Source organism: Heliangelus exortis, chromosome 6, assembly GCF_036169615.1.
Source record: "Heliangelus exortis chromosome 6, bHelExo1.hap1, whole genome shotgun sequence".
In the NCBI taxonomy this organism is placed as follows: domain Eukaryota; kingdom Metazoa; phylum Chordata; class Aves; order Apodiformes; family Trochilidae; genus Heliangelus; species Heliangelus exortis.
This window is the reverse complement of record NC_092427.1, coordinates 18,392,033-18,413,221: the sequence shown is the minus strand read 5'-3', so window position 1 is coordinate 18,413,221 and position 21,189 is coordinate 18,392,033. Positions and strand designations below refer to the sequence as shown.

Genomic DNA, 21,189 nt, shown 5'->3' with positions numbered 1-21,189 from the left:
CCTGAAAATGGGTGAAGAAAATGCCTGCTCCAGAATGTTTAAATTGCTTCCTGGTGGCTCTAGAAGCCTGCCCCAGGTCTGGGGGTTAAGGAACACTGATGTGTAAAAACACTAGTGAGGTGTGAGGCTTTTATTTGCAGTCTGTATGTGTATTAAAAAAACACCAACCAACCAAGAAAAGTCCAACTAGAAAACACTTGTATGTGTGTGTGTGTATGTATATGTGTATGTGTGTATATGTGTAAGATGCAATCAACTACTACTTCTGTTCAAATAGCAAAACTTGGAACAGCAGCACCAGAGGGATGAACAAAGAATCAAAGAGCTGCAGGAAGTACTGGCACTATTTGAAGAAAGAGAAAGAAATCGCCCCTCTCCAAACCATCCTCAGGAAGGGCTGAGTACCTTAAGCAAAGATCGAAATGCCAAACACCCCACAACAAAAGCTGAAAAATCCCATTTGCAACAGCAGCAACAGCAGCTAGAGAAGATAAGACAGCAGTTACTTTTTGTAGCTGTGCACCTGAACGAGTTCATATATAAAACTGTAGATAAGTGAGTATTTATTCTTTTCTTTCTATCCTGCTTCTGAATTTGTGTGGGTGATGGCTCAGAGCCCTGTGCTGAAGGCTGAAGGAAGTGAGTAGTGTATCTGAGTCAACCTTGTGTAAAACCATGGTTTTGTGGTGACAGCAGACTTCTTCAGTTACTGTCATGCCACTGTAGCCATTCTCAATGTAGCCACTAAGTTCGTGCCTGCACTTAAACCAAGTATTTTTAAGACCCTGTTCAAAAAGAACAACTGCAAAAAACAAACAAAACCCAGAAAACACCACAAAAAGACAAAAACCATAAGCAAACCCTACTGCAAAGAGTCATTTGGTTGTTTGGAAACTGCGGCAGTCTAATTAAAAAACCAAGTTAATAGAGATAGCTGCAGGTTTAGAATGGGAAACTCCAGCATGGTAGGGAAGAGCCTAGGTCAGGATGGAGTGGCCAAGGAACAGTAATCTCTTATTTCTTTGGCAGCAGAGTAAAATACTACTGATGATTTGATGCAGCCTGAATTTGCATTTTATACCATGACTGGTATAAAATAGACACTTGAATAAATCCTATGCAGCACTATTTAGAAAGTCTACTCTTAAACCTAACAAAACTTGCGGATTTTGGTGTGTATTCATAGTATTTTGTATGATGAATAGTGCATAAGTGCAGCCTCAAAACCTAAGTCATAAGGTGGGGAAAAGGAATCAAATTTACATTTTTATATTACTGTAAATCAACCTGATACTGAAAAAGTATTTCTGTTTAACAGAACAGTTAACGATTGGTCTGCATCAAATGATGAAGCTGTAGCCTCTTTACTGCAGACGTTAAAGGAACTAAAATCAGATTTATTTTCTTCTGCAGCTCAGGTAAGGAAAGCAGCACATTGTTGATAATCAGTAATTTGTTCTGTATTCTTTGACTTGTAGTACAAGTGTAAATTGATTATTTTCCCCCCCTACTCCTTTTCCTGTTTTGGCAAAACGTTCTGTGGAAAATTGTGTTTTGCTTTGAGAATGGAAAAAAAGATGTATTCATGTATTCACACTGTCATTATATTAACACAATTTAGTATCAGACTCTTGCTTTTTTCTTGTATATTTCTTGTCTGCTTCTGACACCATTTTTTTTCCCCCTGGATATGTAGTATGGCCAAAGATATCAAACCCTGGGATGTGTTGTTGCTGCTTCTGGGTGCATCCTGAGACAGCTGCTTTTCAGCAAATTGTCAAGTAATTTTCAAGAAGCACAAGTGATTTGTCATCTCAGGAGGAGTGTTTTGACTGATGTTTGCTGTATTGCAAATATTTTAAACAAACTTGGAGATTGTCTAAGACTAAGCTCAGATCTGTTGGTACAAAATAGGTCACAAAACCACAGATCTCAGATTCCATCTTGTTCACCAAATAACTTTGTGCTATGATTTACATCTTGAAGGATCTTCAACCACATTCCAGGCAAAATGTTGGAATTTAGGGCTAACTTATAACAGCCTTGGCTCTTGTTTGATTCAGCTTTTCTCTATTACCTCACCTATTTGATTGTATGCCCAGAAAACATAACTAGAAAGAATTCTGACTGGTACATGAAGAGGCTTTTGTAATTTCTCTTCTCCTGTGCTCCGTACTACAAGTCCAATGTATGACGACAAGCAGCATGGTCCAAGCTCTCTGTGTCTCACTGATTACAAAATATAACAATTATTTTCGTTCTAGTGCCTCTGCAGCCACTTGGGTGGTTGCCAAATAGACATCTCCAGTCTTCAGGAGGGAGATGTCCTTCCCAAGTAGGTGTTCATGGAGTTATTTGGGTTAAGCCTTCCAGTCACAAAACTTTAGAGCCATTTGCTGTGGACAAGATGGTCAGAGAGCCTGTGGAGGGCAGCAGATAACCTTATGGCTTTACTTAAATCTGACACAGCAGAAGTCTCTCTAGAGCTGAGCTGGTTTTCTGGCTCTGTTCCCTCCAAGTTATTACTCTACTGGGAAAGAAAAGATTGTTGGGTTGTTTTTTGCTTTGTTGCTGTTAGGTCTTCTGTGTTAGAAACTCTGTTGCAAATGCTTTTTGCAACTTGTAGGTTTTCCAGGCTCTGTTCATCATCAGGAAGCAGGCCTCTTAACATGAAGCCAGTGAATGCCGAGCAGAATAGTAATCCCTGTTCCAGTTGGATCAGATTTTGCAATTACCTATTCCAGGGACTAAGACTACACTAAAATAAAGACACTCAGGTTTTCTGACTCAAGGCTTATTTAACAAAGACAGACTTGATGTACCACTCTATCTGCCTTTCTATAGTTTAGACAACAAAAGCTGGACCTTGATATCCTTTCTGATGTGAGCACAAACAGTTCCTCCTCTCTACTCTCTTTTCCTCCTATCTTTGATTTTTTTTTTTTTTTTTCCCCCCACAATCACCTTTTGTTTTAGTCTCTTCCATGATCTTTTTCCTTTGACATACTGAACCATGCATTCTGGAAATCAAAGGAATTTGCTGCTGTTACCTCTTTGAGTTACAGTATATTCAGGACTATTAGACAGGGGAAACTGGAAAAATGCCTAAATGAATATGGAGTTAACCAGACAATCGAATGGCAGCTGGTGCAGTAGAGATCCTGAAAATGTTCAGACTCCTAATGATGTTGTACTAGAAGTTGCTTGGAGAAACTGGGTTCAGTTGTGGCTCCTTGAATGTATAAATTCTATTTCACGGGATAAAACATTCACTGCTGCAAAATATCTTTTTTTTTTCTCTCTTGTGATCTGTTGCATCACACACTGATGTAACTATTGTTACACTATTGCAACTATTGGTAGTGGATAGGAAGAGGGTTATGAAGGCAGAGCAGAACTTCCAGGAAGAACTGGCCTGGAGCTGAGTTTCATTCCTACAAGAATGCCAAGAAACTTACCTTCTCAGAGTTGCATGTGATTTTGCAGAATTTACTTCTGTAGATTCTTCACGTGTTTTTGTGCCTGTGTGTGTACAGGCAGCTTTCTTCACAGTTCATGTTGTGTGTGGTTGAGGAAGAAAGCCAGATAATCTCTTTAAATTTCCAGGTGTTTGGGAGGTTGTTATAAATGGGGGTAGGACTTGTGTAAAATGATTATGCAGCTTTATACAGAGGGAATAGTTTGATTAACTGTTAACTTGATGCTTCTTAAGAAGAGCTGCTGCTGTCTTGCAGTTTCCTGTCTTACTGCTTGACATCTGAATGACATTGCTGATTTTCAGGCTCATTATGGACAAACTGAAAGATAAAATGTAAAGTTGGGTTATTACTCGGTTTGAGGTGCTTGGCTATGAAAGTAATGTGCAAAAACTATCATAGCTCATTTCCTTTGGATTTCTTTTTTAGGTAAGATCTGCAGATGATACTGACTCTGTTCAAGAACTGGAAAGAGACGCTTGGCAGCGAGAGAGAAACATTTTGCAGAATGCTTTGAAACAGGCTGAATCTGAACTGGCTAAAGCAACTGTTGAAATTGAGAACAAACCAGTGGTAGAAACTTCCAGTCCCAAGGTAAAATGATGGTGATGGGCAGCAAATGGGCTGTCTGGAGGTTGGGGAAAGAGCAATGCCATAGCCATCCGCATGTCATTTAAATCTTGGGTACTTGGTTTGCTTCTGCCATCTCGCCTGTTATACAGATGCTGTGTGGAATTGTTACCAACTCAGGATGATAAAAAACCTCCAAAGCTTCTGTCGTTTGTAGTATTGTTCTTGGGTGTTGTATAAGGGATTAATGTTGCATGTAGAACAGGTAATTTACTAATTCTATTTTTTTAATATTGATATAATAAAACTTGCTGTTTTCCTCCCTGCAGAGGAGTCAGGAAGTGTACGGCTCAGATTTCTATGGATATAATTATTTGTCAGGTTATGGCATTTAATTTCCACTTCTTGCTGTAATCTTTCTCAGTTGCTATTTTAAAACATAATTTTATAGACCAGGAGGTTTATAAAATACAAATTAAATTAGGAACAGTTTCCCTATATGTCCGACATCAGAAAAGTTCCTTTTTAACTTTCTTGGTGCTAGACAGAAACTTGCACCAAAAGTAATCTTGCTCTTTGGAATCTCTTCTTACTTCTATATGAGAGGGAAATTTAAATTTCTTGTCTAAGCATGAAAATATCAAGCATCCCTTATTTTTGTATTTCCCCTAAATCCCAAATTTTTTTCTTTTAAGGGAGGGGATGGGGTGGGCAAAGAATAAGACAGAGTAAAACTCTTAAATTTTCTAATTTTACAATCTTTGTAATTTAAAAGTTTTAAAATTTTAAATCTTTGTAATTTTACTTTGAAACATTCAGAAGACTGAAATGCAGTCTGAAAGCACTGAAATTTGGGTGCTTTCTAGTTATGTGAAGAATTCTTCAAGCTGCCTTTGTGCCTGCAGTATGCATCTGACATGCAGACAGATTGGTTTGGGGCTGTGTTTTTGAAGTGCACCAAGCAGTAGCCATGCCTAAATTTTCTAGCCTAGCCAAGATTTCATAGCCATACAGCAATTAGGTAGACCTGGTACAAGTTTGGTATCTGAGCTGCCAGAGTGTAATACCACTGCTTTGGATGAAAACTGGCAAGGTCACAGAATCTGTTATATAAATACTCACTTGAAATTTTTTTTTAGAGATAAATGTAAGCTGCTTCCATACTTTATTAAGTATCTTTCTTAATTCTGTAAAGCAAAATAGGTTTTAGATACTTGGCCAAAACCAAGTTGTTGGAGATATTGCTGGGAAAACAATCAATTTTTCTGGGCTTCTCTGTTGCTAAATCTTAACAGTTTGAAATTTTTTTTCCTGCCCTTTTTTTTTTTAATTTCTCCAGCTGCAGAGATTGTATAGGAAGTACCTTAGAGCAGAGAGCTTTAGAAAGGCTCTCGTTTATCAGAAGAAATACCTCCTGCTGCTTCTTGGTGGATTTCAGGACTGTGAGCAGGCAACCCTCTCCCTAATAGCCCGGATGGGAATCTACCCCTCCCCTGCAGACCTGCGGCTTTCGGGATCACGTTCCCGTCCTTTTACCAAGTTCAGATGTGCAGTCAGGGCAATCATTGCAGTATCAAGGTAAAGCCAAAACACTTACTTTCTCCCAGATATAGTGTTTTCTTAGAAATTTAAAAATGTATACTTCCTATGGTTTATCTCACATTAATATAAAGCAAAAGCTATCTCCAAAAACTTGTTCAAACATGACTTGTTGGCTATAACTTTGGCCAAGCTGCTGGTTCAGACTTGGCACTAAGTTGGATGTATACTAAACTAAAGATTAATAAAAATCTGCTTCTCTTGTGAGAGACCCAGCTGCAAAGTATTTGAGAATTGGTACACAACAGGGGCAAACTGACATCCTCTCAGGTCTTAGCCTTATCTATATACACTCACTGGACACTCTCTTTTATCAGAATATGATCATCTCACCCCTGGTTTTTCTTTGCTTGAATTCAGTACACGTGTTTCACTGGGCATGATTCTATCATACTCTGTCACTTAGTACCAAATGGGGTTTGTTAGTGGTCCTAGGGACAACATGCCATCTCATAATGGCTTTTGAGGCTATTTAATGAGGAAAAAATTATTTTAAGTGTAATAGGGGGTTACTTCTGAGCAATTTTCTCATCTAGTAAGGCTAACAAGTTTAAGATTTCCAGGAGATATCACAGGATGTCTTCAGAGTGTTGTTGCCTTTGATGTGAATGCTATAATAACAACAGGATCAAAGGATGTAGGAACAGTGACCTCCAAATTACTCCTCTGAGGTAGGAAAGATGCCACAGAAGTCTGGAGATGAGGGACAGAGTGGAGCCAAACTTTTCCAGCAGTTAAAAGATTACTGCAGATGGGATAAGCTTCATTCTGAAGAACAAAGTTGAAGAGTTCTTCATCCATTCCTGCAAGGATTGTTACTTAAGTTGTTTAATACATTCCTTGCCAACAAAGAGTTTAATATTAAAATCTGGTTTATTTTTACTTGTTTTTAATGCTTGTACAAATTAATTTTTTTGTTTAGGTTAAAGTTTTTGGTGAAAAAGTGGAACAAAGTTAGCAGGAAGAGCATTCAGGCTGAAACCATTTCTCACAGTATAGGAGGTAATACAGGTAAGCATTTTGGACAAGTTCAGTGGTTTAATAATTTCTGTTTAGTGATGTGTTTCGTTTGAAAATAAGCAAAAAAGTACCCATAGAAGTGACAAAATCTGTTCATCTGTTAACACAACTGTGTTTATCTGTTTCCCGAACACTGTGATTATCAAGTTATCACTAAGAAGTTACAATTTAAAACTTTCAGAATGTTTAATTTACAGTAGCAAGCTCCTTCTCTCTTTATTGCAACTACTCAAGCTGTGTGTGTTCATAAAACTCAGTTATGTTTTGTAGAATTTGAATTCTCAAGTTATTAATAAGACAAGGACAAGTGCTTCCATAATAGTACTGTGGAACTGTTCCATTTTATATAATATTCCATTCATTACCTGTAGCTTTTCAGTGCCAAACAAAATTCAGATGAAATAGTGCATTTTTCATTTGCTGGTACTACATCACATTCACTGTTCAAAGTTGCTGGCAATTCTTCATTTTAAAAAAGCCCCAGCAACTTTCTACGTACAATAGTGTGTTTCCTATCCAGGGAAACTTCAATCCTGCAGTGCATGCTGAGCTTTCTACCTCAGCACAAAATAGTGTCTTCTCACCATAATTAAAAAGATTTCATTTCTTTGTTTTATTTGAAGGACTAATTGGAAGGGTTTTCTTTTTTTAATGAAAACAAAACACCTCCCCTTCCAACCCAAAGACATTTCCTCTTTTCTGTGCAGCCTCTGAAGTCAGAGAGTATAAGTCAACATTATCCTATAGTCACAGCAAACAACAAGAATTTCTTGAGAAAATCTTTTTCTTGTATCAGAATGTTCTCTGAGTGGATATAGCAACAGCTACTGAAAAAGCAAGTCTGGAGAAAGAATAGTGCAAGTTCTCAATTTGCAGGAAGCAGTTGTTTAACATTAAAATATACAAGTTCCCTTAAATCTGGTGAAAACAAACAAACAAAACCCCAAAAAAGCAGTTAGCTATGGATACTGTATTTAGACACATTTAAAAGCAAACATTTGCACTCTGCTGTAACTCTTGTGGGTTATATTGGTTATGTTTATGATAGGCTGTTTTGAACAGAACCCAGTGCGTGTTTTTTTAACTGTTTCATGTTTAACACAGTCTGTAGTGCTAGAACAGAAATTCTGAAGGAGCAGCAGCCCACAGCTTTTCACCTCAGCTCTCCCCCAACCCGGGACATGGGGCTGTGCCACAGAACCAGCTCTGCAAGGTTTGGGAGCCACTGCCCCAGATCCTCTCACTGCTTTCACAACAGGTCAGTCCACGGTCTCTGCCTTTGTTTGTCAACCTTAGTGATCCATTTTTCCATGAAAATGTAACCACTTAGTGGAGGAGGTACTTGAACAAGAAGAGGATTTTTTTGTTTTACATCTAGTAAATTTTTCATACCTTTCAACATGCTACAAGAGAAGAAAACCTATCATTTGCTTTAAGCATGTCTTAGCATTCTTGGATTGAGGGCATTTCTAGTGTTTTTTCCCAATTTAACTTACACAGGCAACAGGATTTACCATGGCTTATGTCTGTTAACCTTTGAGGAATAATTCTTGTTGCTTTTGCCAAGTGGCAAAAGAGACAATTTCTGAGCATCCTGTGGAAGCAGCTTCCCTACCACATGGAAGTGTTGCATTAGTATTGGCTGCCATCATGCTCTGTGCACAGACCCAGCAGAATGGGAGGTGGAGAACTTGGGGGGTGCTGCTACTGCAGTTTTTCATTAATTATGGTCAGCTCTGCTCAGAAATGCAACCCCAGCTCCTTGCTGCTGGGTTGGATGTCACAGGTGATATTCTGCACAGTGCTGCACTTGATTTTGGAGGGAGGTGGCCTTCAGTCATTACTGGCCATGACACACACAGGCTCTGCTGGGGCCCAGAGGAAGCTCAGGCACTGCATACTCCATTCCTGGGAGTAGCATCTCCTCTCTCAAACCACTCCTCATATGTGGCTTCCTCCTTACATTCTGGAAGGGAGTTGTTCTCAGTCCCATCACCTTGGGACATATTGTTTGCTTACCACCTCCTTGCTAAATTAGTAACTTCAACCAGCAGGCAAGAATTTTCTTCATTAAAAAAAAAGTAGTAAGGAAGTAAGTGTGTTCAAACTGGTTTAGGTTTTTAACATTGCTGACTGGTTTTGGGGACAGGACAGTGGAAAACTTAATTCTACTACAGGACTTAATTCTACTCCACCCTGTTCCTCTGTCATGGAACATACCTGGGTCTGACAGCCAGAAGCAGTACCTGGCAGCTTACCTCTCAAGAAAAGCCATCTGTATGGTATGGAACAAGCATATTAATACAGAAAGAAGGGATGGATCGGAACCACCTTCTGCTAATTGAAGGATGCAAGAGGAAGGAATGAACCCTAACTCCAAATACAAGTGTGACTGCTGTGTCTTCATAGGAGTGTCCTCCAATGCATATTTGTCCTAATATTTGAAATATGCTCTTAACGTCCAGAAATGAAATGCAGAATACCATGTCAAGGACCCCCTTTTTCAACCTTGTCCATCAAAATAGGATTTTATCTGCTCAGATGCAGCATGCTTCTTCTCAGTCCTTTTCCACATAAGGGGGTCTTTTCTCACTTGGACTTGTCTTTGGCGGCAGCTTTCTTACCTGAGGGACTTTGTGTTGCACGCCAGTAGAGAAAGATTCATAGATTCTCCAGCTTTTATCACAACATCTTTTCTTTTGACTCCCTCACATACAAAGCTGCCCAGTCTATATTGGTTTTAATGTAATTTTTGGGTAATGGTGTTTTTTACTGTTGCTTAGTTTGCTTTGCACTGAATTACGGCCTCTGTGAATATAACTGCTCTGTTTATTTGAGAGTATAGCATGAGAAGAAATAAATAATTTCTTTTCCTCTCAAAGATTGCATGCATCCACAAGTTCAGCTTCAGAGAAGTCCCTTGTGCCTACTCAGGATCCTGAACGGTCGCTAACAGAATACATCCATCGCTTAGAGGTCATCCAGCAGAGACTTGGGGGGGTGCAGCCAGGTAAGAACCCCCTTCTTACCTCTCACAGCTGCCAGAAGCCTGCAGTGGTTTTTGTAAGGTTCTCCTGGCTTTTTCCTATGTATTGCCTGTAACATTTGAAGTACAAAAAGTCTAATTTTTATGAATAATTAAAACTGGGGGGTGGAAATGAAGTAAGTCTCTGAAATTAAATATTTCTGTGAATATCATGTCTAAAATTAGTCCAAATGCAGCATTTCTCAAAATAAGTTCTTAGTGAAATTCCTCAGAGATCAGGCTGAATATTTTCATGTGATTTCTCCATACCCCCATTAACAAGTCTAAATAAGCAAGTGATGCAGTTTAAATGAAGTTGTGTAAAGAGTTAGTCAGCTTTAAAGTCAGAGAACCATTGTAACAGCTGAACAGGGCTTTATCTGCAGCATGAACTAGAATAATTCTATGATAACTTCCTCATTTAGTGCTTGCATATATTCCATAGCAAATTAAAACAATACTTGCAGGCCAACTAGTTCTAAGACGGATTGAAGAGCATACAGAGGATTGTAGTGGCACGTATCTTTACTATTTAAAACACTTCCATCTAATTCCTAGACTAAATGTACTTAGTTTAATCTCCTAGTTACTTGCTCTTTTTACATCTTGGTTATATCATAGAAATTTCTTGTCCCAAGGAAGAACTTAAACTGCCATCATAACACGTAACACTTAAAATATACACATACATGGCCAGGGAAGTTGTTTTCCTGCATCCTGATTCCAGTGGGAGACTGGGGAGGGTACCCATGTTAGTTCAGTTTACTGATAGGGATGGAATTGTGATAACCATGGTCCACACCATGAGCTTCAGAGCTTCATCCCAGGCCCAGGAAGCACAGAGCTCTGGCACTGCCTGTGTAGAGCTCTGGCACTTTAGAACAGTACTGTGAGCACAATTATTTCCCAGTTTACAATAAGTTTTAAAATACCCACTCAATGACAAGACCTTGTCCAGCTATAGAATGGGTATCAAATTATCACAAGAGTGATAGAGCTGAACTGAGCAGCCCTGGTGCTGTGTCTTGGTGTGTGGGTGTTTGCTTTGGCAAATGTGTGAGCTTTCCAATCTTGTTTTGTATTGTTCCTAAGTGGGTTATGAAAATGGTGATTGCTCTCACTGCAGCTCATATGAAGCACATTGAGGAAATTACATGCTGCTAACTGCACCCTCTTTCTTCATAACACAAGCAGTTTTCTAATATTTGTTTTATTTAAATTTAGGCCAAGTTCCAGGTCCACCTCACCAGAGAAATGGGAAAAAGTGATGAGAACGCTTCTGATATCTGTACTGCAAACCCCTCTCCCAGTTACTGCTTCCTTCTGAGCTGGTCCATACTGGATGGAGACACTGTCAGTCTCTTGTGCAACTGAATTAAGGGCAGTGCTTTTGCATCAGGTTTTTATATGACTTTTTATTATATTTTAGTACATTAAGAGGAAACTACTTTTCACTAAAAACAACATTTTACATCTCATGTGGAATTACTGCTAATTTAACAGCTAAGTGTGCCTGCATCACTGTATTGTAAGTTACAAAGAATCTCTTGGGTGTTTATTTTTCTATAGTGTATAGCTGGATTCCTTGTAAAAAAAGTTATTAAAATGACATTTTATTAGTGAATTCTTACATGGTATGCCTGTTTGTTTCCACCTTACCTATTGACATTTTTCACTGTTCCTAAAATTGTTTGGGTTTTGGTATTTCTGTAGGATCTTTCTGACTAACATAACAGTTATTGAAGGTATGTGTTGCCTTCTGTGAATTCAGGGTTTGCTGTTCTGGTTTTACAATAAGCAAGTGATCCCTCCCTCAGTCTTTCTCATCACATTCCAATTCAGTGCCAAGCCACCACTCCTTGAGCTCTTCTGTGCCTGAGCTATGCATGCATGATATATTTGGTGTGACTGAATTCATGCAATGGAATTAATCTGGTGCCTGTTCAGGAAGCCAAATGTATGTTAGATTTTCCTCCAGTGTGACCTTTGCCTATCAGATTGATCTTTCCACACATGAAATCAACTCAGGATCAGAGCTGTCACTGTCCTTCCATTCCTTTAGTGTTCCCCCTAGGGAAAGGGAAAGACTGAGGTCTGGGGGGAAGTCACCTCTGTGTTCAATGTTTCTGGACAGTACAGGATTGTGCTGTGGGTGTGTCCTGCTTGGTGTGTCCCCTCCACCCTGCTCCCAGTGACAGCATGGGCAGGTATGTCTCAAGCAGGAGTGTGTTGGGTTGTATTTGCTGATGATTTCAATAAAGGTGGTGTCCACATATGAGCAAAACCCGTGCTGGGACGTGTGAGATAGGAGGGAATTAGTTTGGAAGATATCAGATAGTTTGGGAACAGCTGAATTCAGGTGGCTGTACCCTTGACTCTCCCTCAACTTACCAGTCTCTGAGAGAGAAGTTGAAAAAAGAGCTGCTTCTGACACTTGGCAAACTGGAGCATCTGTGGTACAAAAATGCTTGCATGTTTAGGATTGAAAAAAATTACAACATTGTTTCCAAAAATTACTTGGATTACTGCTGTTAAATTTATAAACATTAAATTTATAAACATTACTACATGTTTATAAATGGGAGAATAAACAGAGTCAATGCAGGAAAGCAGGAATTAAGTTCAGTCTAAAGTGCAAATAGATGAGAGAGAAGTAAAGCCTGCAAGCACAGAATTAGTTTTTAACACAACTCTTGAGCTGTTGGTAGTTAGTTTTCCTATTTAGTCTGAATCCTTTTGGCTTTTTTAGCATTTTCTGAATTCTAAGGACTCAATTTTTGTTTAAATGTTCACATTTTTTGCAAAACCAAACAAAACCACTACACTATATCTACCTCTAATGTAAGTGAAATGCCTGATTGCAAAACCTACCTCTGGCCTATGTACCTTTCAGGTGGGCAGTTCCAAATGTGTGTTAAGTTGCTGGTCAGAGAGAAAAAAAGAGTGTCCTGGTGGCACACCCATTTCCAGTCGTAATGTCTCAAGTGCCAAAATGAGAGATTCCAAATATCGTGCTGAACAAGACTTCTTTCTGTGGTATTTTCCTGTGGTATTATATTGTGGTATTTCACAGAAGCCAAGTGCTGCTTGGGAGAACCTAAGACTCGTCTCTTCCTTTTTCTTTAAAACAAGTATAGACAGACTTGTAATACCAGGAGTGCTTTAAGATTCTGGAAATGTGACATCTCTGCCTTTGAAAAATAATCTTTTATTTTGGGGTATCAGAAAAATCTCTTCTGGAAGCAAGTTTTTTTTTTTTTTTTTTTTTTTAATATTACTACAGCCTATTAAAAGATTTTTCTCTATAGGTTATTTGATATTGGTGATCATCTGAAGCTGATATGCTTATTTAACTGCTTTTGTCCAATATTTGTCTGGGCAAGCTCTTGTTTACCTGTTGTGTAAATCACCATTTAGTTCTCTGAAAAATAATGTGGTATTCTATGGTTCTTCTGCCATCCCAGGAATGGGGTCAACAGGCTTGCTGGGTGGGGTGCCACAGCCATGTTATTATCCTGCAGCACTGCACTCAGGAGGGGAAGGTGCAGAGAAAACACTTTGAAGGCCTGGGAAGGCTCCCTTGCCCCTGCCCCACACATGATGCCCACACAAACCTGGTCCCCTTAAAAGGGAGAGCTGGTTCTGACATAAGTTGCTGTCAGTAGATAACTTGTCCTTAGTTTTCTTCTGTACTTTCTGACTCCCAGGAATGTTACTGCTACTGGGGGAGCAGTCCTTGTGGTCAGGACCACTGGCAGGATGGGTTGGGTTGGAAGGGACCATGTGCTGTGTCCCACCAGACCAGGTTGCTCTGGTCTTCAACACCTCTCAGGATGGGGCACCCACAACTTCTCTGGGCAACCTGTGTCAGTGCCTCACCACTCTCACAGTGAAGAATTTCTTCCTAATGTCTAACCTAATCATCCCATCTTCCAGTTTAAAGCCATCACCCCTTAGGCTATCACAAAAAGTCCCTCCCTCCTTTCCTGTAGCCCCTCCTGTACTAGGACGTGTTATAAGGTCTCCTTGGAGGCTTCTTCTCTCCCGGCTGAACAACCCCAACTCTCTGCCTGGCTCTCTTCTCATTTGCAGGAATTTCCCAGGGACTGCCAGAGGAAGATGATGCTTACTGCCACACATTCACCCAGGAACTTGCAGTGGGTTATCCCAATTTAATCACATTAATATAAACTCCAGAAGAAGCACATCCTGATGGTACCCGTGGTACCCTTCGAGGGTAGCTTTTTAGAAAAGACTGCTTTTTTTTTTTGGTTGGTTGGGTTTTATACTTTATACTGACCCAAGAGCACCTCCTGTCCAGGCTCCAGCCTTTCTGGGTGCTCACAGTCTAATTCTGCTCCATGAAAACCTCTGTACCCCCATCCTGGGAAACGATGTGAGCAAGAGGATCCCCGGAGCATCGGGGTGGATAAATCAGAAGACGGGGAGGGGCAGGAAGCACCGCGTGGGTATTTTCAGGAGCCCCACAGCAGCAGAGTGGGGGTGCTCAGACCCTTCGTAAACACTGCCACTCGGTTTGGGGGGGGAGAAAGAGGGGGGCCCGGGGACACCTGCTCAGGGGACACCCGCTCCCAACACCAGAGGGCACAGGCTACTCAGGGGGGTCTCTCAGCACCGGGATGGGGATCGTCTCCCTCTTCTCCTCCCTCCATCTCTCCTCCTCTCTGTCTCTTCTCCTCCTCTCTGTCTCTTCTCCTCCTCTCTGTCTCTTCTCCTCCTCTCTGTCTCTTCTCCTCCTCCTCTCCCTCTCCTTTTCCCTCTCCCCCTCCTCCTTTCCCTCTCCTCTTCCCTCTCCTTCTCCTCTTCCCTCTCCCCTTTTCCCTCTCCCTCTGCTTCTCTTCTCCTCTTTCCTGTCTCTCTCCTCTTTTCCTTCTTCCTCTCCCTTTCCTCCTCTCCCTCTGCTTCTCTTCTCTCTCCTCTTTCCTGTCTCTCTCCTCTTTTCCTTCTTCCTCTCCCTTTCCTCCTCTCCCTCTCCTTTTCTCTTCCCTCTCTCCTCTTCCCTCTCCCTCTCCTCTCCCTTCGCCGTTTCCCACCGCCAGGGGGCGCTCGCGCTCCCTCCCCGCCGCCGGCAGCAGGCGCGAGGCGGCCTGGGAACGCCCCGCCCACCCGCGGGACCCGACCCGCCCCTCGCGCGGGCACGCGGCGCTGGCTGCGGCAGCGGCTGCGCGTGGCGGCGGCGCCTCCTGCTCCCTCCCTCAGCTCCATCCCCTCCCCTCCTTCCATCCTCTCCTCTCCCTCCCTCTCGCCGCCTCGCCCCCTGCACTCCCCGCCCCCCGCACTCCCCGCCCCGGCCCCACCTGCGGCAGCGCTGGGCGGCGGCTCTGGCGGGGCCCGCTCGCTCCTCGCCCGCACCATGGCGGCGGAGCGCGGGGGTTACTCCCTGGAGGCGGTGCCGCTGCCGCCGGAGGTGCGGGAAAGCCTGGCGGAGCTGGAGCTGGAGCTGTCGGAAGGTGAGGGCGGCCGGGGAGGGCTCAGCCCGGCCCGGCCGGTGCTGCGGCAGGAAGCCCCGCGGGTCGCTTCCGCTGTCCGAACGGGGCAGGGCGGGGTCCCGGTTCCGCTGAGGGGCCTGTGGGGCGGCGGGAGCCTCGCCCTCCGGTTCACCCCGGGGCTCCGGCGGGGCCCGCGCCTCCTCTCCCGTCGCCAGCCCTCGGAGGGGAACCGGCGTGGAGCGGGGCGCGTTGTACAGGGAGCTGGGACCGGGGCCGCGGTGCGGGTTCCACGGCGGCGGCTGAATGGCGAGGGACAAGCGGCCTCAGGCTCCCCGCGTCCCCCGCTGCGGGCGGTGGCTGAGGCCCCTTCGGAGCCGGCCACGAGATGCGTTTCCGTTCAGTCTGGACTGGCACCGCAGTCGGCAACTGGTTACTGTGAAAATACCCGTTTATTTATTTATTTATTTGTAATTTTACATATGCATTCCTAGTGACAGCTAAAATCTAAGCCTCACGCTTCAGGTCTCTGTACAGTTCACAGCGTTCTTACGCTTTCAAGTTTCCTGGCAGGAACATGGTGACATTCCCTCCGCCTCGCAGGATAACCTTGGTTAGAGGCGGCAGAGATGCAGTGGCTGAAGTTCACTTTGACCGTATACTTAAGCCCATCTCTTGGTTTGCTGCCCCCAAAAGGTAACTTGTTCCTCTGCTTCCACCTTCAGCCTTGTGTTCAGCGGTAACAGCCCTTTGGTGACCCCCGCTGGAATGGTACTTGTTTTCTTGGTAGGATTGGCGTGGTTTTTTTGCATATAGGTTCCCTGGCGTGGCCCACCCTGCATACAGGCAAGTGTAGGCACTGGGTGCAGGAGAGCACACAAGGAGCAGAGGAAGCAGAGGCAGCGTTTTCTAGGAGCAGCTGCTCATTGTGTTTTCCCCAGCCATGGTGTGGTTTTCGGGTGGGCAAAACCGGGGTTATTTCAGCTTCGGGTGCTGGCTGACCTATATGGGGGTCTGGGAAACGTTTCACAGCGTGGCTGTCCTTGCCTCCAGAGTGGCACCTATGGTGCAGATGCAAAGCACAGGGTTAGTAACTTTGTTGTCCAAGTTTAACCTGTCACCGCATGTCTGCCAGAGTTGAAGGAAGCAGTGCCTGACACGTAGTGCTGCTTGTGCAAGAGACGTGCCCGTGTCTTGGGAGTACCTGTGTGCACTCACACTGTGCCATGCCTGGGACACTGGCTTTTCACAGAATCTTGAAATCATTCTGGTTGGAAAAGACCTGTAAGATCATCAAGCCCAATCCCTGCTGGCACTCGCTGATTGGCCAGGGTATCCTGGGGTTGGCTTTTTTTGTGGAGGTCCTGACTGTATTTGTTTAACCACTGGACTGTTTTTTTTATATATGGATCTGTGGTATGCTAACTCTGTGAAATGCCTGAAGTGATTTTGGGCTGTCTCAGTGCAGTATGTCTAATACTGAATTTGTATTGCTGTAGAACCTCCTGGATTACTTAAGTTCATTGGATAAAGCGACAGTGTTAGCTCAAACTTCTTGACCACTCTGAAAGCTTAGTTTATGATTTTAGGTACTATATTTGACCTAAGGTGTTATTGCTTCTCTGCCTTCTTGAATAACCTGAAGATGTTTGCAGGCAGGTGTTCTTCAACATCTGGTAATATGTTACATGCTCATGTTCTGCAGGCAGGTGAAGTTTGCTGGACCTGTCTCATTAATGTTCAGAATTTCCACACTTGGAGAGGAAGGAATGGATCAGATACTTGCTTTTTAACCTATGTGAAGTGGATGCAAATTTTGTGTAGTACTCTCCTTCTAGCAGAAGTAAATGGGTACCTGCAGTGATGGTCAGTTGTTTCCCTCTTGTTATTTGAGCAGAATCCAGCCTATAGTGGAAGGCTGCTGCTGGCTGTGACTTCCTCAAGTTTTCATCATCCTTTTTACTGGATGTACAGTGCTATTATGCATTTTGTGTATGGATGGTGTAGATGACCTCTGCCTTAAAAAAAGGCTTTCATGTATGTGTATGAAAACAGGCAGACTGAGGTGGCTTCTTATGCTGAATATGCTATGACATGGAGAAACTCATACTTGGGAAGGTGTTACCATAGAGAGGAAGTGTGAAGGAAGGAAAAGAAACAAGAAAATTGAGAGCAAGTTCTTTCAGCTTTGTATGTGTAATTTGTGAATTGAAATGTCGTGTGTGCTATGTTGGGGCAGAAATAGCCCATGTTCTCTTTGATTACATTATTTTCTCTTATAAATTGGGAAGAAGATAAAAAACTTCCTTGGTTTTGCCCAGGTTGTCATGGTGAAAGTTGTGGAGGGCATTTGCATTTAGCTGTATAGAAAGGCAGCCAGAGTACATGGCTACTTTCTAAAGACAACTCAAAATCTCAAATAACATGTTCGGCTTTGAAGAGTTTTGGATGGGGAGCTCCAACCTTGCTACAGTTCTGGTCACATGTGGTGTGATGTATCCTTCCACTTTTACAAGATCCTAATCTCTTGATTGATAACTGTTTGTATTATTTATGTGCTAGAAAAAGAATGGTTGGACCTATTAAAGAAACCATAGGACAGTGCTGCTGAGTTGCTTTGTTATATCAACACTGTAATTTCTTCCTTGCTGGAAGAAAAAGAGTGAATCTCTTAAGTGAAAACTAAGAGATCTGCCACACCCTTTTTGAGACACAAGGACAATTTAAAAAAGTGATTGGCAGCTAAGCTGAATTGTAGCTCTTTGACCCTGTAGGCTAAGCTTTCTCACCATAAGACTATAAGATGCTGCAACTTTCTGATGTAATGGAAAGATGTGGTGGTCCCTCATCAGCCTGGTAGGGTCTTCTCTAAAAGCTTTAAAGTGATGCTGTGAAAGCCCATTCATATATTAGTCACTATAAACTGTTCTTCTGTGCTTTGAAAGAGAGCTAAGGTTATTTAAAAAGCAATGAAGTCCAATCTGCATTGGAAATTTTGTAGGAAAAACATCAATGTGCTTTTTTAAAGCCTGTGCCTATTTTAAGATAGTGTATCTTATATTTGTGCGTATTTTTATGTATTTAAATGTACACTTCCTTTAAGTTATGATAATTTTGAATAGCAGGTCTCATTTAGACGTGATTATTACCTGTGTAATTTGTCAGTTCATGAACACAACATTCTATTTAAAAGCTGTGCCTCAAAACAACTTAAGACTGTTCTCGTGTGCAAAAGCCTCCTCGTTTTTAACCTTTTCAGAGCTTTTCCACTTACTTGCTCCATTTTTTTCCATGTCACATAGCTATAATTTGCTGGGTTATGCAATGAGATGCATACTTTGGATAAGAGAGAAAAGCTTGAGAGGTCAGGAAACCCTACCTCTGTCAGGAAAAAATCGTGATGTTTAAAGACCTTTCTGAAGAGAAGTGGGCACTGTGCCTCTTCCATTTGAGCTCCTTTGCTTGCACTCCTAAGTGTAGGAGATGTGGAACTGGGTCATTTTTTTTCTTCTTCCAGATCATCTGTGCAGGATGTTCCTCTCTTGTTCCTTTCTAATCCAAGGGCGATATATGTAGGAGTAGAATTAGTCAAAGATAAAACTATATTATATGTCTGTGTAGCAACAAGAACCATCCCATGGGTGTTAGCTTGTGTGGCTCTGCCTTCTAGAGTTGTTCACTATGGTAGTGCCCTCAGCTAGCAGCTCAGGGTCTTCCAAACACATATAACTGTGCTTGTTTCCTTTCTGGGAGATTTTGTGTACTTGTTATGTGGTTCTGGGGAGAATGGGCCATTTGGAAACATAACATATGATTTGCATTCCATAAATGTTACATAAAAGATGAGGAAAGAAAAATGTGTATTTACAGACTTTTTTGCATGGCTGTTTGATAAGCATGTGAATATTTCAAGGGATTTTTAAGAATTTCTCATCAGCTTTAAATATTAAATCTGTGCATTTCGTTGTTCTTCTGTTTCCTAGAAATTTGTAGGTCAGTCTTATTTTGGAAGTGAGCCTAAACTGTGTTTCAACGGAGATTACCTACTGTAAATAGACTGAAGATACTTCTTCCCAGTTTAAATCTATTCCATTACCCCCCCTGATTACTAGATGGGAAATGCTGCTCTCGGTGGCTTCTATCAAGGAGGCTACAGAATTAGTCCTGAGATACAAATGTATTGGCACATAGTTTATTGTCTTAATTATAACTTGATTTCACTGATTGATTGGTGTGTTGTGTTTCGCATCTCTTAGCACATTGCTTCAGAGTTTCTCCTGAGCCTGGTTAAGCTTTAGTGGAAAGAGCTGGAAGTTTAGATGGAGCATTTGGTGCTCTGGTTCCCGGTGAGATGTTTGTGTCAGCCTGGATACAAGGCTCACTGACAGACTTTTGATCCCAATTATTTATTTCCCATTTCAGAAAGGAGGAATTGGTGCATGTGACAAGAAGTTTTGTCTAGTTTGTTTGGTTTTGGGTTTTGTTTGTTGGGCTTGGGGTGGTTTGGGGTTTTTTTCTAGGTAGAGGAGTGTTTTGAGGTACTGCAGGTTATGTGTAAAGCTGAGCTGAAGAAGGTGTCAGCTAAGAAGGGAGTCCCGAGAAAAAAATCAGACATATGTATTGTCAGATATTTGGCAACTGCAAATATTCCAGTAATAATTTTTGCAATAACTACTAGCCAGTATTAGCCCATACTAACAGGCTGGATGGGTTTTTTAAATGAGAAATCGATAACAGGATACTTTTTTGGGGCAGAAACAACTTTCTTATAAAAGCCAGAGATTGCAGTTGGAACTGAAAAGTTTATTTTCTTTTGTTACACCAGCAGTATTGATCTGGCATTAGAATACTATGTGAAATCACATCAGGAAGAGAGATGTACACACATACCACACACTTTAACCTATTATCCTTCTGATAGAGCGTGGTATTTGGGTGTCTATTTATGGTCTTAAAGGGGTAGTTTTCTGTTACATAATTCTTAAAAAACATATGTCTGCAATTTGCCGTTACCACTTCTGCCATCATTTTACTACCTGGGAATTAATGCAGTCTGAGGCTGTCAGTGAGAAGGGTGAACTGGGGAGGCAGATGCTTGCTAAGTGGATGGTAGTCTGTGAAACTTGACCTGCAGCGTCTTTGTTGCTTAATTTCTGGGCCTCTCCAACAGAAACTGTTATTTGTGTGATAGTACATGGGGCTTGCCAAATGCCCAGGGGGACTGAGTAAGCCTACAAAGCCTGTTCTAACATGTTACACCTGGCACAGGTCTAGGGAAGGGACTGGCTGATGTTCTTTAGACAAGCTCCTATCCTTAGGTTTGGTTTGTGACAGAAGTAGTCACACAGTGTTTGAAAGGAAGCAGGTTTCTGATTTTTTTCCAAATAAATTTATTATTAAACACTCTTGTAACAAGGAGCAGTTGCCATTGAAGTTCATGGTTATCTTATGGAAGAGATACTTTAATTCTGGTCAGGTAAGGTACATGAAGAAGTTTGTGACTGTCAACTGATGGGACAAGGCTCTTTCTGCCAGCCCTGTCTGGAAGTCAGGCACTGGTGTAGTCTTTATGGATACTTGCTGCTTCTATACTGTATTGTAAATAAGCCAACAAACAGTAGCCGGGGTACAAGCATATCAGAATCTTTTTACCAAAATGTGCCTATATTTAAAACTGGTTTGTTTTGATTTTTTTTGCTTTGGCTGTAAAACTGCACAATGATGCAGCTAACAGCTCCTCTCTGAAATACTCAGTTATAATGTCTTGACCTTGTTGGAGTCCAGTGTTTTATTGTTGGATCTCTAAGCATGTTCTCAACTCATGTCATTCTTGGGATTATGTTGCTTAATAGATGTATTATGGGATTATTATTCAGGGAAAGATTCAGTTATTTAAGGAAAGGAGGGGAGGGGGCTTTTCGTAGCCTGTAACAGATGGAGGATTTTATTTGCTACTGTTTGGAATGCACACAGTGAATGTGTACATCAATTCTAGTTACATCTTCAAGGATATCTTCTAGGAGATTAAAGCTCCTGCCTTCGTGGTGGTAGG

General features: G+C 42.0%; 2 protein-coding genes and 1 long non-coding RNA gene across 19 annotated transcripts in view; 2 read left to right on the top strand and 1 right to left on the bottom strand.

Annotated features, from left to right (window-relative positions):
* PCNT (pericentrin) overlaps window positions 1-11,314 on the top strand; it is an 87,077-nt gene extending 75,763 nt beyond the window's left edge. For all 15 annotated transcript variants that reach the window (XM_071746936.1, XM_071746946.1, XM_071746945.1 and 12 more), the window contains 8 exons: window positions 278-555; window positions 1,319-1,418; window positions 3,906-4,070; window positions 5,386-5,624; window positions 6,568-6,656; window positions 7,770-7,923; window positions 9,548-9,675; window positions 10,915-11,314. In XM_071746936.1, coding sequence (XP_071603037.1) covers window positions 278-555; window positions 1,319-1,418; window positions 3,906-4,070; window positions 5,386-5,624; window positions 6,568-6,656; window positions 7,770-7,923; window positions 9,548-9,675; window positions 10,915-10,958 — 1,197 coding nt within the window. In that variant the 3' untranslated portion in view covers window positions 10,959-11,314. The remainder of the gene's footprint in view (window positions 1-277; window positions 556-1,318; window positions 1,419-3,905; window positions 4,071-5,385; window positions 5,625-6,567; window positions 6,657-7,769; window positions 7,924-9,547; window positions 9,676-10,914) is intronic.
* LOC139797542 (uncharacterized) lies at window positions 5,988-15,124 on the bottom strand. Its single transcript, XR_011726506.1, has 3 exons — window positions 15,009-15,124; window positions 12,082-12,141; window positions 5,988-6,448 (listed from the first exon to the last, which is right to left on the bottom strand). It is a non-coding gene; the product is annotated as an uncharacterized lncRNA (long non-coding RNA).
* The window catches only part of DIP2A (disco interacting protein 2 homolog A), a 109,426-nt gene continuing 103,281 nt past the window's right edge, over window positions 15,045-21,189 (top strand). For all 3 annotated transcript variants that reach the window (XM_071746949.1, XM_071746948.1, XM_071746947.1), the window contains exon 1: window positions 15,045-15,161. In XM_071746949.1, coding sequence (XP_071603050.1) covers window positions 15,065-15,161 — 97 coding nt within the window. In that variant the 5' untranslated portion in view covers window positions 15,045-15,064. The remainder of the gene's footprint in view (window positions 15,162-21,189) is intronic.